We start from the raw sequence: 16,889 nt of genomic DNA on the forward strand, positions 1-16,889 counted from the left end.
GAGTTCTTACCCTAATGGCAAAGGGGGCAAAGGGGTCATTGCTGTAGCTAGGGATGGGAGAATTGAGGCTCTGGGTTCCCACAGTGATGTGCCTAGAAAAGGGGGTGGTAAAGAGATTAAATTCTATAACACTATTAGCATTGTCTGAAGTGTTATAATGAATGTAGGGACAGCCTTTACCATCTAGAACTGTGGCCTCTATTTGTAAAAAGTCTGAAAATAAAGGCAATCTAGGCCTCTATCTAAAAGAGCTGAACACAGAGACTCAAGCAGTTCTAATATAAATGTTCATAGCAGCTTTATTTGCAACAGCCAAGAGTGGGAATGGCCCAAGTGTCCACTAACAGATAAATGGATAAACAAAGTGTGGCCTATACATACAATGGCCATAAAAAGGAAAGAAGGTCTGATGTATGCTGCAACATGGATGGCCCCTGAGACATTGAGCAGAATGACATAAGCCAGACACAAAAGGGCAAATACTCTCAAGTTTCCATCCATCTGAAATCCTTAGGCAGAAAGCAAGATAATGCTTCTAGCTGTGGGAAGCAGGGTATGAGGAGGACAATGTTGTTTGGTGCTGAAGACTGAGCTGAGGGCCTTGCCCAAACAAGCCCTTGCTCTCCCACTGAGCTATACCACCCATTCCAGCAAGGTGTTTAATAACCTTTAATAACGTGATGAGAAAGCTCTGGAAATAGCGATAATGGCTGACCAGTAACTGTAAGTGTATTTAACGTGGGCTAGCAAGATGGCTAAGTGAATAAAGGTACTTGCCACCAAGCTTGACAACCTGAATTCAAACTCTGGGACCCATATGATAGAGAAAGAGAACTGACTCCCACAAGATGTTCTCTAACCTTCATAAGCACATGGGACACCAGGGCATGTGTCTCCATGTGTATATGTGCCCACACACACAAAATAAACAGTTGTAAATATGTATTTAACACCACTGAACTGCATGCCTTGAAAGGTGTTTTTTATATTATGTATATCCTATTGCAGTTTTTTTAGTAGGAAAGGGGATGTCTGCCTATCTGCTGGAGATAAACTACTTCATTTTTCTTTCGGTTTAAGACTCAATTTTTTTTTTAAGATTTACTTTATTATGTATACAACATTCTGCCTCCATGTATGCCTGCACACCAGAAGAGGGTACCAGATCACATAAAGATGAGATCACCATGTGGTTGCCAGGAATTGAACTCAGGACCTCTGGAAGAGCTGTCAGTGCTCTTAACCTCTGAGCCATCTCTCAAGCCCCAAAATTCAGAATTCACATGCTGGCTTCTGTAAATTTGCTGATAAATTCTGCAAGCCCTTCTTCCTCAACAAGGGAGATTTCAACCACAGGAAAGCCTGATAATAATTCCCCAGTGGAGACTGTGATGTCAATAAAGAGAAAGCAATGAAAGTCCAACCTAGATCCTACTGAGGCCCATATGGCCATAAACCAGCTCCTAGGTGTCCATTGGGCACCTCTGTTTCTCCAGCAATAACAAGCTGCACCAGAGGAAGCTCAGTGAGACACCAGTACAGACCCACAAGCTTCTGGTCACTCAGCAACCAGGTTCTTGTGGCTATGCAGATGAAAAAGAAACAACCACTTTACCTCCGTGATAAAATGGTGGCTTAGATGAACCAGCTTAAGGCTTGGTTCCCTTGACTCTAAACTGAAGAACCAAACCCAAGGCTTCACACATCCTTGATGAGCACTCAGAAATGAGCTACAACCTTAATTTTTTTAAGAAGGGGAAATATTCTCAGTAATTCCATTCTTTCTCACATCTTTCCAGATGTGAAATTTCCATTATCTGAGTGGTTTTGTTTGGTTTTTGTCATTGTTGTTTTTCTGTGTAGTCCTGGCTGTTTTGGAACTCACCAGGCTGGCCTCAAACTCCCATACAGAGATCTGCCTGCCTCTGCCTCCAAGTGCTGGCATTAAAGGTGTGTACCACCACACCTGACCAAGACCCAGGACGTTTTTGACTTGGAGGAAATTATGGAATCAAGTGTATCTCCTCATCTTAAAGAAAAAGAAAGCGAGGGAAAGTACATGTGAAGATGGCAGAGCTAGCCCAGAAGTCTCTGAGCTCCTTGTGAGCCTTTTCTCCACCCTTACTCCAAAGTCACCAAAGCTGCTATAGTCACTGGTAAGAATATAGTCTGCAATGAAGATAGGGGAAGGGTAGAAACAAGAAAAGTTTGCTGGTAGAAATTCCAACTATGTATGTTACAAACAGCAGGTTCTCAAGATAAGTAAGAATGGCAAGAATAAAACATCTCGTAAGAATAAAACATCTTGTTAGCTACAACCTGAGGTGACCACAGTCCCTGGAATCAGGGCAGGTGGGAGGTAAAAAGGGAGGATGAGTAAATGAAGAATTAGATCTATCATCATTGTTGTCTAGCTTCAGCAGACCTGACTGGTAAGGCTCAATGAGAGCTATCTGAACCCCATTACTAGGGGTACTAAGTCTGAACCCCTTGGCCTTCCCTGCCTCCAACAGAACCCCTGATCTCAGCCTCCATCAGCTTCCCTCTCTTCACAAGCATAAGACAACTGAGACATTCTCCACACTCCACACTCAAGTTCTCTAATCCCATCTCCTCCCACAGCTGCACCTCCTAACTCCTGCTTTTAAAACTCTAATGCAAATCACAGGCTTCAAAAAAAAAAAAAAAAAAAAAAAACAAAAAACTTTTTTGTGACAGTTTTATGAGGCCAGCTCTGTTCATCCATATGGTTTGACAGAGTGTGAAACTCCAGTAACCTGACCAATAAGAAAAACAAATCACACAAACACCACACCTCATCCTCTCTCAGTCACTCCTGCAGCTGGAAAACTTGAGAACTGGAAGCATTTCATCCTGCTGGGCTCCTCTGCAGTTAAACAGTCATCTCTGGAGTTTCAGACCACACAGTGGCTTTCTCCACACGCCCATCCCCTCCTCCCCACACCCCAGCCCACTTTATCATTCCTTGTTAAATACCTTCACCATTAAAGACTATTTAAAATAGGGTCATGCTTATATAAGACTCCAGTTGGAAAATCGCAGCAGGGTAAAAAATATTCCAGTGCTTGTGGGATTTTTTTTTTTTTTTTTTTTGGCCTGAGGTTTGCCACATTTGGCTACATTTCTGCCTTCGAGTGACTTTCAAAACACTCAAAAACCACAAAAGTTACTTTGCTGGGGTTGGGATAACAAACAGAAGCCCAGATCCTGGGGCCGTTTTATGCCCTAACTACCACTTCCACCAACAGGGCTGCAGTTTGAAACACGGATGCCAGCCTAGGTTTCCATTCTTTTGGGGGTACATGCTCAAAAGAGAGCATGCTGACCATGCATCACATGCCTGGCATTGACCTGAAAGGATGGTCCTAAAACAGCTTGAGACATCACAGCTTTTCAAGGATGAATCTGAATTCCAGCTACCTGAATGGCTCCAAGGGTCAAGGAAAGAAGTACACACACACACACACACACACACACACACACACACACACACACCCTGCAAGTCAGTCACCACCGAGTCCCAGTGTGCTTTACAGGTCTCAAATATTCCCCCAGAGGTCTGCAGACTGCACTGGATCTACCTTGTGACAATGCCTCTACTTGAATTCTGACTGAAACTGATCTCCTTTGTGGGTAGGAACATCCCATTGAGAAACTAATGTGAGCTAATGAAGTCTGGCAGCCTTAGATTTTGTGTGTGTGTGTGTGTGTGTGTGTGTGTGTGTGTGTGTGTGTGTGTGTGTGTGTGTTCCTGCAGAGTCCAGAAAAGGGTGTCAAATAATCCCTGGAGCTTGTATTTACAGGCAGTTTGAGATGTTCTATGTGGGTGCTAGGAATCGAACTCAGGTCCTCTGAAGAGCAGCAAGGGCTTTTTCACCTGGTGAAACATCTCTCCCCCACATCCCTTTTTACTTTCACACTGATGAGTAAAAGCAGAGAGAACGAGAGCAGTGGTGAAGCATCCATTGGCTTCAAGGGTCCCCTTTTCCACAAAGGACTAAAATAACATCCATAAAAGGCTGCAAGTTGACAAAGCCCCAACCCCACTGCTCTCCACTTAGTCCCTACTCACCACCCCCTCCCCAATGAAAATAGTCAAGACAAGATTAGGACCAGGAATGTGGCCCCCTGGCCCTTCCTCTCTGATAGCTAAACTGGCTGCCACAGCAAGAGAGGTCTGGCTTCTAACTTCCACGTGACCCAAGCCCACTTTAGATTAGAACACACATTATCCACATCAGAGAACAGACAGATGAAGACTTGAGGTCTGTCTATACACATGAGCAGTGCTGAATCTTGATTAAGTAAACATTTACTTCTCTCAGAGTTATGTCCTTAATAATATAGATATCAACACTGACCTCCAAGCCAGGTTAACTCTTTACAAAGTAAAGTTTTGATGCATCTGTGTACATATAATCATGGTGATAAACATGACTAAGTAGTTTGCTTTTCTCATTGTTTATAATCAAATAATTAAAGTATTAAAGCCTTAACTAGAGTAATTAAATAATGATAGCATTTATTCCTCTCTGAGCTTGGAGTTATAAAAATAGATACATATGTACATGATCAAGTCTGGCAGAAGGTGGCAGGCGTTCCCAGTTAAGTGCTTATGGCCAGGGTTTCAAGAAGTCACTGAGAGATTGCCCTGCTTAAAGTGCTGTTGACAGACATGGGGGAAGGTGATTTACCTAAACTAGAATATTAATGTTAGAACTTACAATAAAAGCATTATAAGGGCAGAAGAGATAGCTCAGCAGTAACTGTGCTTGCTTCCAAGCCTAAGCCAAGTTCAATACCCAAAATTCATATAGTAGGAGAGAATCAACTCCAAAGTTGTCCTCTGACAACACACACACTTGTACCAGTACCTCACTGGATCAAAACACACACATAAAATAGTAAAAGAAAATTTAATAGGATCTCTTTATGTAGCTCTGGCTGTCCTAAAACTCACTATGTAGCTAGGCTGGACACAAACTCACAGAGACCTGCCTGCCTCTGGCTTCCAAGTGCTGGAATTGAAAGCATCTACTACCATGCCCAGCTAAAATAAGTATTTTTTTAAATTTAAGCATTTATTTCCTCGGTATACATAAATCAACAAGTATACAGTGATAACTCACACACATGCCTTTATCAAATCTGTCTGTGGCCCTTACCTGTGTATACAGAAATTGAGGATGACTCCAACAATCTGCACTCAGACAATGTAGCTGCTAATTTAAATAGCACACAACTCACATTTACACACCATTTATGTCCATCCGTGCTTTTGAATTCTGTTTGTGCAGATGTGACCAATTCGTTGTAGGGCCACCTGCCGAGTTCCCTTTCTGATCTAATCTGTCCAGGCAGCTCCTGTTTCTGCCTCTAACACCCTGTTGGGCAGTAACAAGAAGTTAAAGGCTACAACGGAGAAGCCAAATTGTCAGCTTCAGAGAGGAAGGGGAGAAAGCGGCAAGGAGGAAAAGGGGAGTCGAGGGGGATCAAAGACAGCCAGGAAGAAAGGCAAACTACCAAGAAAGGCTATTTTCAGGCGCTTGGGACCCTACAGAAGACACCTCCACCCCCACCCTACGCAAAAAGCAAAGAGATTCAAGTTAGCTATCCAGTCACCCAGTGAATTGAATTATTGAATGCCCCACATGGAAGAAAAAAAAAAAGCCAGCAAGATGAAAAGTAACCCATAGTCTACGAAGGCAGAGCCCTGCACAAGGTTGAAGATTGTATGAAAGAAACCTGAGCTGACTTCTTCCCCACACCCTAACTGCTGCTACTTCTCCCGCAGTCCAGGAGGGAATCTTTGTGTGACCAGTTTCTGTAGGGGGCGTCTGTGGTGTTGCCTTTTTAAGACGAGAGAGACTGCACGCACTCGGAGAAAATGCTAATGCGGTTTGGAGCTCTGGTTCATTGTCAGGAGGGGCACACAAGGATAAACACATAAGCTCTCCAAACCATTATCATTGCTCCTCCTCCCTGCGCCCCCATCCATCCCTTCGGCTTGATGGGTCGCCTCGCTTTGTTCTAATTTAGCCCATGCATAATTTATTCACGTGTGTTTTGTTTCCTGGCCAGCAACTTCTAAAAACAAATGAAATAGATGTTTTATTAAACAAGTTTTTTAAAATAATAATAATAAAAGCAGATGACGTCGGTCTCCCAGTAATGATGCGTGTGCTCCTGAGTGCGGAGTTTTTTTAAATGTCCAGGCTTCAAAAAGCTTGGCCGTTGGGGTTATTGTTTACACCCTTAGCCCTAGGGATGAGGGAAGAAGATGGGATGCAAAAGGGGGCGGATAATTATAAAGTGACGGCTCGACTCCTTCCCAGGAAAGACAGGCAGTGGTGCTGTGTGTGTGAGCCCTCGTATGTGTGCCAAGACAGAGTTACAAATGCATCCCACTGAAGTGTTTCCAATTATTAAGGAGTACACGTGTAATTCAGAACTAATTCCACTACCGAGATTGGCCACCTTCTTGCGGCTCTGTCCCTTCCCCCACTACCCCTACACACGCACGCTTCTGGGTCAAAAATAAAAGAAAAAGAAAAAAAAAAAGTGGAACGATCTGGGGAACCCTGGAGCGTGGAGCTCCTGCGCGCGCCCGAGCGTAAGCCCGCTCCCGGGCATCAAGGAGACGGCTTTCCCAATAAGGAACCCCATACACATAGTAAATAGATCTCTCAGACTTCAGTTTACCAAGCAGCATCAGCTCGGCTACGTGATTTCGGCTGGAAATGAGGAAATTGCAAATCAGCTGTGTGGGTTCTGGAGAAACTCCTGGCATCAGCGGTGTGGCGGCGCGAGTCAGCGAGGACGCGGCGAAGTTACGCCCATTTATTCTGCCATAAAACATTTTCTCTCATAGGTGAAATGTTGTCGAGGGTGCGAAGTAGCTGAGCTTCCGAGCGAGGACTGGAGCCGGGAACTCGCATAAAGCTCAGCCTCCAATGTCTTCTTTACAGCAATATCTCGTGGAAACTCCGAGATCTGGGACATCCCTGCCCTATTCCTGTTTGCTGGCTGGTGCAAACGCAGCGGTCTCTCCCTAGGCGTTTCTTGGCACTAGGAATCCCCCCTCCCTCCCCCGCACTGCCTTGATGCTCTCCAAAGCAAACCGTGTTTTTGATTCCAGAAGCCAAGGATTAGGACGCTGTGACGAGCAGTTAAAAGAGCCAGGGTTGACCACCACCACACATTGGAAATAATTGGCACGAAACACCCACGCGCACCCTCCTACTCCCAGAGGCTTTCACCCGGGCAGGGAAGTCCTAGTACACCCGGCACCGACCGGAGCCCACGCCGCGCTGCGATTCCCAGGGACCCACCCTCTGCCAACATCCCTGCCAATAGCGCCCCTTGAGAGCCACACTAGTTTTCCGAGGCCACCGGCGGATCCACGATCGCTCGCGGACTTGGCGGCAGCTTCACATTCACAGTCCACCGACTGGAAGGAAGGAAGGGAGGGAGGGAAGGAAGGAAGAATGAAAGGAAGGAAGGAAGGAAGGAAGGAAGGAAGGAAGGCAGCTCCGACCGGGGACCGGCCCCCGCGAGTCCTCGCGCAGCCCGCCCCCCTCTGTCCGCTCAAAGTCTCCCGGAGGCACCTGCCCCTCGTTGTCGCCAGAGCCCCGAACCGCCTCCGCCCGCCTCGGCTTTTCACCCAGAGCAGGCAAGCACACCATTCATAAGACCTGCAGCTTCCCTGCCTCCATATCAACCCCCAAATTAATCCAGGTCGTTAATTTACTACAGCCAGTTCGCCCACAAATACTCAGACACACCGGTGACCGCCCGGAGTGCCTCCCTGATCCCCGGGTGAAAAAGCCCGGGGCAAGCACCTGGGCCCCAGGACTCCCGAGACCCGCCGCTCCGCGCGCTGTCCTCCCAACTCCGGAAGGTTTGCACAAACTCCCTGCGAGAGCTCGGAAGGCAGTGCGAACGCCTAGCAAACTCCGCAGCCGCAGCAGTCGGTCAGCCCGCCCGGGCGGACGAGCCGCGGAGCCGGAAAGCCTCCGGCTAGAAGCGCAGGGCTCAGCGGAGCGCACTACGCAGCCCCTGCCCCGCGCTCCGACCGGGCTCATCCAGCCCCGCGCGGTGCCGGGAGAGGCAGAGGACTCCGGGGACCGGCCAGCCCCGAGCTGCTCGCGACCCCCGCAGCTCCGGAGCGGGCGCCGCCGCTCCGAGCTCCCTCCCGGTCCGGGTCAGTCAATTAAGCAGAACACAGATGTAACAATTTTCTTTTTGTTAATTGCATCTCCTGACATTTCTGCGCGCTGGGAGGGAAAAAAAAAGATGAAGAAGTAAGAGCAGAAGAAAAGAGGAGCCCGGGCGCAGCGGGAGGCGTCTGCAAGAGCCGGGCGCCGGCTGCGCTCCGCAAGGCGCCTTTTTTTCATATTGAAACCACGCGGAATATGTACATTTTTTAGTCTTACTTACGCTTTCAGGGGGTTGTGAATGACAGTCGCCATTTTGCTACAATGTAACAGAATATTGTCTGTCTCAGAGTTCTAAAGGTTCGCTCAGGGGAAGCGGCAGGCCAATCAGAGCACGGGATACCGGCCTGCAGGCCAATCGGCGAGGTTGGTCGCCAGGTAGGCGGGGCCTGCGTGGTGGTAGTTATTAGGGGAGCTGTCAAAGCCCAGAGGTCACTCCCTTTTGTAGAGCCCGAGAGCGAGCAGGTCTTAAAGGGGCAGTACAGAGTTAGTAGCGCCCTTTCTGATTGGGGCTAGTGGACACACATGGGAGAGCCTTCTCGCTTAGTTTGAGTCCCTACTTTACTAAATAACTGCAGAGAGTTTGCGCTCCTGGACAGGAATATTTATATAGGGCCAACAAAACCATTAAATCCCATTCATTAGCTTTATGTATCACCGTTTTTTACCTCCCCACCCCACCCCCGCTCCGGGTACACCTCCGCGTTTCAGTGCAAAAGTTGGAAGACTGCAGTTTCCTGCAAGAAATTACTACTCGTATGTCCACCGTTTGTTGATAATGGTCTAGGTTCTGAGGCTGTGGAATATTCTTGTTCCCGAAGTGTTTTCTTTATCTCAGCCACCTTCCCCTGTCGGTTTCTGGGAACTGGCGAGTCCAGGACAGCAACTCCCTTCCCCCTGGAATGTCTCAGCGTCAGGCTCGCCCTCTCCTGCTGCTACGGTTTTTGGTTACGTAAATCAGGGGTGGTCACTCTGCGTGGTCCCCTAAGACCACCGTTCTCCGCTGTCAGCGATTTATAATGATCTGACATGGGCCAGCTGGAGAGCAAAGGGAGACCTGACGCTCTTTTGGCAAAAGGGTAGGGAAGATTTGAGGCAACTTTAGGAAACGCTGCTAAGGAAGCGAAATTGTTAGAGCCTGCGGTGGGTGTTGCTGGAGTTCCCTCGGGGAATGGCGCTGCGGACTCGGGCGTCACCTTTCTGGACTAATATAGGAGGTGAAAAGAATTCTCAAGTGAATATTGTGACTTGACTCAAGGCTTCCCGAGTCTGCTGCTTCTCAGAATCTGGCCGAACCCCTGAAGAAACTGGAGACTTCTGCGAACTCAGGATTCCACGGAGAACAGGGAGGCTCAGAGTGGGCAAAATCACACAGAGGCGTCGTTAGCATATAGAAGCCTGGCTACTACGGACCCTTAGCTGTTTAATTAGGCCAAATAGAAGCCAGTTGGGGGGGGTGAAAAGAAAAAAAATGAGAGATGCTGAATTGCTAGTTCATAATCCCACCTGCTTTTTCCTTTTACTACCCTCAATGAATAAAGTAAAACACAATTACAAAGCAGTCCAGAACTTTCAGATTCCAACTCCATTCACTATTAGACTAACAGATAAGCCCAGCAAAGCTGAGTGAGTACGTGTGTGCAGACTGGAAATATTTAACTCTTTGTTTACCTAGTAGGGTGTTGTTCTCCTCCCCCACCCCCCCACCCCCCACCCCCCACTTCTCAATACAGGGTCTCCTATTTTGAAAGCTGGCTTTAATGACCTACATAGAGAGAACCAGGCATGATGGCGGCATTATCTTGAAGTTCATAACCAGCCTGGACTACATATGGAAACCCAACCTCAACGACCTTTCCCCAAAAGAATAGTATTACCTTGTTTTGTACTTGATGGAATGTCATTTTAACTGTCAATACAAGTCTGACTTTACAGTGTCTCTCTCTCTCTCTCTCTCTCTCTCTCTCTCTCTCTCTCTCTCTCTCTTTTTTTTTTTTTTTTTTTTTTTTTCTTGAGATAGGGTTTCTCTGTTTCTCTGTGTGGCCCTGGCTGACCTGGAACTCTGGAGACCAAGCTGCCCTCAAACTCAGAGATCTGCCTGCCTCTGCCTAATTAGCACTGGGATTAAAGGCGTGTGCCACCTGGTTATAGTCATTTTTTATTACTTCTGAGAAATAAAAGAGATATTATTAACTTTGGTTTTTGTGTCATAGATCAAAAGGACACAGATTTGGGCCATAATCTTCAGAAGCAAGAAACTTCAAGTAAACACGCTTGAAGGAGACTTGACCAGAATTAAAGTCTAGTATTTAGCAATGCTGTGCAGTAGTAATATAGGAGGCTCTGACATCCACCTTGTCTGCCCACCACTTGTCAATAGGATGACAATAGAATGTAGCAATAACTCTCCACTTTTGAAATTCATTGACTAAAGCAAATGAACAACATTGAGAGCAATGTTTCCATGTTATAACTCCATAGACCCAAAGCCCTTCTTACGGATTATGGTGTGAAAACACTTTTTTAAATTACATTTCAGGGACTAGAGAGATGATTTAGTAGTTGAGCGCACATGTTGCTCCTGAAGAGGACGTAAGAAAACTCCCTGCACCTGTTTAGTAGCCTACACTATCAACAACAGTTCCAAGGGGGATCTGATGCCCTCTCCTGAACAATTCAGGTACAAGACACTCACATGGTGCACAAACATACATGCACCCATGGCCTCCATGGGTACTGCCCATGATACAGAGACATAAAATGCAGGCAAAACATCCATAGCATAAAATAAAAATAAATCCTTGACAAAGTAAGAGTAGCATTAGGGGAACAGCTAAGTGCCACAGTGCTTGCTTAGCATGCACAAGGCTCTAGGGTCAATCCTCAGTAGCATCCCTCATCCAAAACAAAGCAAGGGGGCCACAAAAGCCATCCTCAATGATGGAAGCTCCTCGGGGCTCTGGGAGCTGGAAGGATTGTGCTAAAAACAAGAGCCTTCCATCTCTCCATTCATCCACAGCACAGGCAACCACTACCTCAGTAAGCGGTTTGCTCAGATCCACAAGCAGCTCTGGTATGTTCTAAGCACTGAGCTAAAGTAAAATGTCTTTGAAGAAAGTGAAACATTAAAATTGTGGCCAGCAAAGCCAGGTGGTGGTGGCACACATCTTTCATCCCCCAGGTGGATCTCTGAATTTGATGTCAGCCTGGTCTACAGAGCAAGTTTCAGGACAGCCAGACCTACACCCAGAGAAACCCTGTCTTGAAAAACCAAACAAATGGATAAATAAACAATCAAGCCAGGCATGGAAATAACCCTCAAAATGCAATTCCCATCCATCTGCAGAGAGAACTAACCCTTCAAGCAAGTAGAGCAATTGCTTTACGTGACTTAAAAGGGAAAAGGAGTCTGCCCCACATCCCAGCCATCTTCCACTGTGGCCTGGTGTGCATAATCCCAATGGCCATATCCTTGAGTATTTATTGGGTGCATCTACTTTTTAAGACCATAAAGGGTCCAAAGTACACATAAGACAAAGTGATAGGTGTCAAAAGCCCAGAGTAAAGGGACTGAGCCACTCCAAACTCAGGAGAGGGAAAAGCTCCATGAAGCAGATATCAATTAATTTGGTTTGTTTAAGCAGACCTTAGAAATGAGACAAGGGGTAAAGGGTCTTCTAGACTAAAACTATAACCTAGCAACAGCTACTTGACATGGTGAGTGTTTGTAGATTCCCTACTGCTGGGCCTTGGGCCCAGAGAAGCCAAGCACAACCCCTACATATAGAAAGACTAGCTGATATTTGAAAGCAGGGGAAGGGAGCATTGGGCACCTGGGGTAACACAAGAAACACCAACTAGGCCAGATCAGGGGTATCTTCTTAGAAGAGGGCATGCCTGAGTTTACTCTCAAATAACAGTGATGAGGGGCAGGGTGACAGCACCTCAGAGATGTCTGTGAAAGCACCGGGCTTGGAAACAATCCCTCAGGTGGGAGAATGGTTGCCTAAGATAAGTGAGAAGGAATATACTGGAGAGAGGAGGTGGGATGTAAATCCTAAGAAATGTGGCATTTGGTCCTGGAGGCAAACGGCCAACGTTGAAAGACTTGTAAGCTATGGCTGAGAATGAGGAAATTGTCTTTGGAGAAAAGAGCAGGAGGCTGAGGATGAAGGTTGGGAAACCCCTTTGGAAGCTGAGACTCCCAGGACTCAGGACTGAGGATGATGATAGGGGCAGAATTGGTGGTTTCTGGAGGAGAAGAACTTGTGGCCTTTGACCACCAGCTATCTAAAGCCTGAGGGACAGGGGAGAGGTCAGAATGATGCTCCTGGGCATGGACATCAGGTTACTCCAGCTGACTAAAGAAATGACAATCACGACCATGAGCTGGAGGCCTTGGAGGCACTGAAACATTGCTACTTTTTGCTGTGGCCTGAGGCTCACCTTACTACAAGGGTGGCCAATGGTTCCTCCCTTCCCCGTCACTGATGGAGATGGTGACCTGGGCCGGGATCCTCTTGGCCTCCACCCTCTACCATTTACTTTTTTGTTGGTCATTGATTGATTTGTGGAGTTCTTACTCCATAGTTCACACTGACCTAGCGCTTACTGGGTGGCCCAAGCTGGCCTTGAATTCACAGCAATCCTGCCTCACCCTCCCAAGTGTTAGGATTGTAGGAATAAGATGTCACACCTAACTTTGTACTCCACTTTCATCTGGACCTCATCCAACCCTGCCCCTCCAGCTAATCCCACCCTTTGCCTCGAAGACACTCTAAATGTTAGGAGGGTTCCTCCTGGTCAGCTTCTGCTTTTAAGACTAGATCGTATAGCTGGGTAGTGGTGATGCACACCTTTAGTCCCAGCACCCGGGAAGCATAGGTAGGCAGATCTCTATGAGTTTGAGAGTAGGCCAGCCTGCTCTACAGTGAGTTCCAAGACCTCCGGGGCTGTGTTATACAGAGACACCCTGTCTTGGGGGGAGGGGGTTAGGACTCTACTATCTACTGGAAAGGAGGAGGTCAAGACTTCCTCAACCGGGTGTGATAACACATACCTACAATCTCTGCATATGGTAGGCAAGGCTGGAAAATTAAGAATCCCAAGACAGCCTGGGCTACATAGAAACCTGTCTTGAAAAATCAAACAAACAGAAAGGAAAACCCCTCTTGAGATACACAGAACACACAACCCATGTATAAGTAGTCACTGGACTCCAAGCACCAGGAAAGACAACAGATAGGATGTCTTCCCCATCTTTTCCCTCTCTGAGCACACCCCATAGCCCAGGCATCATCGAGGACCAGTCCTTGCCCCTTCTCCACCTCACTGAGGTCAGTCCAGCATGAGCTGGCTTTGGATCTTCTCTCCAGTGAGCCGCTGGCTGCAGAGACCTTGTGGCTCTTTTTAAAATAGCTAAAGCTCTCCCTTTACCCTCTACTTGCCAAGTCTGATTTGCCAAGCTTTCCCCTGCCATGTAGATGGATGGAACCCTGGGAGTTCTTACATCCTGAGTTAAAGCCCCAGCAAGGACTCCTGCACCCAGGGAGGAAAACACTGGCCACTGCCACCATAGCGTGACCCAAGATAGACGAGAATCAGATTTCTCTAGGAGCATGCACACACATTGGGAAACATGCACCACTCCCTTTGGACACTTCTAGGGTAATCTTCCCATCTTCAGAGGTAGCCCTCCAAGGGCCCCCCAAGAGGGCTCACTGCAGGGTGTTGCTTTAAGTGTGGTAACACTCCCAAGCACCTGTTTCCCTCACTCACCCCACTTCCATGACCTCAGGCTTCTCCGTCCTGGCGCTAGGCAGGGAGTCATCCCAAAGTCTACCAGCCAAGCATGGGAGGGCACATCAAGACTTGTCCTGTCGATATGTACACTACCATATAAAAATAGGCGTCTAGCAGCAGGAGAGATGGACAGAAGCCATGAGACCTAAAATGTCCCAACCCTGGCAAAGACTGGGGACAGAGGCCTGCTGGTTTTAAGCAGGTGTTTTCTATTCTGACAGCTCAAAGGCAACGAACTCTGACCTGCATACCTGAAAAGGACCTCCACTCCAAGTTTACTCCAAAATTAAAAGGGAGGAGGCAACTGCCTTAAGCTCCAGGTGTGATAGTACTCCCTATAATCCCAGCACCAGGGAAGCTGGAAGAGTCACAGGTTCAAAGCCAACCTTATCTACATAGTAAGACCCTGTCTCAAAAAAAAAAAAAATTAAAATTAAAAAAAAAACGGGGGTGGAGGGGTGAGGGGTGGGGGGATAGTATCACACATATTTGATCCCAGCATTTAGGAAGCAGAGGCAGACAGATCTCTGTGAGTTCAAGGCCGGCCTGGTCTACAGAGTGAGTTCCAGGACAGCCAAGGCTACACAAAGAAACCCTGTCTCAAATAAATAAATAAATATGTAAGTCAAGGCTACTAAAAAATTTACAAAGGAAATTAACTTTCGATATCTGTTTCCCCATGGTCATCAGATATCTGCTCCCACCAAAAGGATGGCATAGCTTGTTTTAACCTTGTACCTCAGGTAAAATGACAGCAACCACCTTGTAAAAGCCAGGGCTGTTTTCTTTATACAAGTAAACTTGTTTGTTACTAAAACTAGAGTCGTGTTTCTACTAGGCTGTTCAATGAAATTAATGTTAAGCATTTTATATATTGGTTTTATCATTTGTTTGTCTTCTGATAGCCTTATATAGCCTCAAATTCACTTTGTTGTCAGGAAGACCTTGAACTCCTCCTCATCCCTACCTTCCACCATCCAACTGCTGGAATTACAGGCATGTGTCATTCCATCCCCGCACACATTCAGTGTTTTAATATTGCCAGTTTGGCAGCTTAACCCTATTGGGTTAAATGGATGTCTGCTTACGCACATGCTACTTTTGACTCTTGCAAAGTTTCATGCATAGCTCTGTTAAAATACTTGTAATTTTCTGAGCTGGAGAGACGGCTCAGCAGTTAAGAGCACTGGCTATTCTTCTCAAGGACCTAGGTTTGATTCCCAGCTATGCACTCTGTAACTCTAGTTCCAGGGGATCCAATGCCCTCTTCTGGCCTCTGCCAACACTGCACAAAAAATGATGCACAGACATGCATGCAGGCAAAGCACTCATACAGGTCAAAGAAAAAGAAATAATAAAATCTTTAAAAGTGAATACTTTAATATTCTGTTTCTTCACCATCCACAGCATGCAGGACAGATATGGTTGGTGATTTGACATCTCCAGTGCCTGGCCACAGCCTAGTCACTGGTTAACAACTGGATGTTAAAAGGTTCCATAAAATCATAAATAACTAATTTTCGTGATATAGATCTTACCCTACTTTTAAAAGAATTTTCTATTTACACATATTAGGAATAGCTAAAATGATAAAGAAACCAAACATGGTAATATTCTCCTACAATCACTCTAGAGGCCCAGGCAAGATGATACCAGGGTTGAGGTCAACCTGGGCTACATAGTAAGATCCTGTCTAAAAGAAAAGCAAAATTTAGATAATGCATAATGTCAAAGATGGGGAGACCAGAATGCATACAATGATGGGGATCTTGGTTCACTGCTTTGGTAGACAATCTTATCCAGTCCACAATTAATCACAGGATTACCGTATCAGCTAGCAATTCCACTCAAGAAAAATGAAAACTTTTATCTATACCCAGAGACTTGCACTTGAATGTTCAATGCAAGGTTATTTGTAACACTTAAAAGACAGAAACAGAGCCAGATGTGGTGGCACACAGCTGTATTATCAGAACTTGGGAAATGGAGTCAGGAGGATGAGGAGTTCAAGGCCCTCTCCACTACATAGGAAGTTCCAGGCTAGCCCAGGCTACATGAGGTCCTGTCTCACTTTTTAAAATACACTTATAAAACAAGAAATGGAAGCAAGTAGAATATCTATCAGCAGACAAATGGGTAAATAAAACTGTCAGGGGAGCCTGGAGCAATGGCTCTGGTCTTAAGAGCATCATCAGGTGCTACTTTTATAGAAGACCTGAGTTGGGTTCCTGGCCCCACATCAAGTGACTCATGACCACTTGGACCAGCTCTAATGGAATACAAAGCCTCTGGCCTCCAAGGGTACCTGCATTCATGCACTCCTGTGCTCACACAACACATGTAATTGAAAATAAATATGTTTGTTTGTTTTATTACTTTTTTTTCAAGACATGGTTTCTGTATGTAGTCCTAGCTGTCCTAGAACTATCTCGGTAGAGCAGGCTGGCCTGGAACTCACACAGATCCACCCACCTTTGCCTCTGCCTCCCAAGTGCTAGAATCATAGGCATGAGCCACCAAGCCTGGTTTACACTTGGGCTATGGTTTAATTGAGAATACAGATACAGGGGTGGGTAGACTATAAGAATAAAAGTACTTTGTAATTTTTATGCCTTTAGTTTTATCATGAATGGATTTTTTATAAACTTTCATAAAATGTCCTGAAGTACAGAAGGAATAGAAAAAAACTTTTTTTTTCCTTGGTTTTTCGAAGACAAGGTTTCTCTGCAGCTTTGTAGCCTGTCCTGGAACTCACAGAGATCTGCCTGTCTCTGGCTCCCAAGTGCTGGGATTAAAGATGTGTGCCGCCACCACCTGGCTTGGGGGGGGGGGGAACTTTTAAATAAAATA

General features: G+C 46.3%; 1 protein-coding gene across 3 annotated transcripts in view; it reads right to left on the reverse strand.

Annotated features, from left to right (window-relative positions):
* Dpf3 (double PHD fingers 3) overlaps positions 1 to 8,558 on the reverse strand; it is a 260,400-nt gene extending 251,842 nt beyond the window's left edge. For all 3 annotated transcript variants that reach the window (XM_051196287.1, XM_051196286.1, XM_051196285.1), the window contains exon 1: positions 8,461 to 8,558. In XM_051196287.1, coding sequence (XP_051052244.1) covers positions 8,461 to 8,492 — 32 coding nt within the window. In that variant the 5' untranslated portion in view covers positions 8,493 to 8,558. The remainder of the gene's footprint in view (positions 1 to 8,460) is intronic.
* Between the last annotated feature and the right edge of the window lie 8,331 nt (positions 8,559 to 16,889).

Source organism: Phodopus roborovskii, unplaced genomic scaffold (genome assembly GCF_943737965.1).
Source record: "Phodopus roborovskii unplaced genomic scaffold, PHOROB, whole genome shotgun sequence".
Lineage (NCBI taxonomy): Eukaryota > Metazoa > Chordata > Mammalia > Rodentia > Cricetidae > Phodopus > Phodopus roborovskii.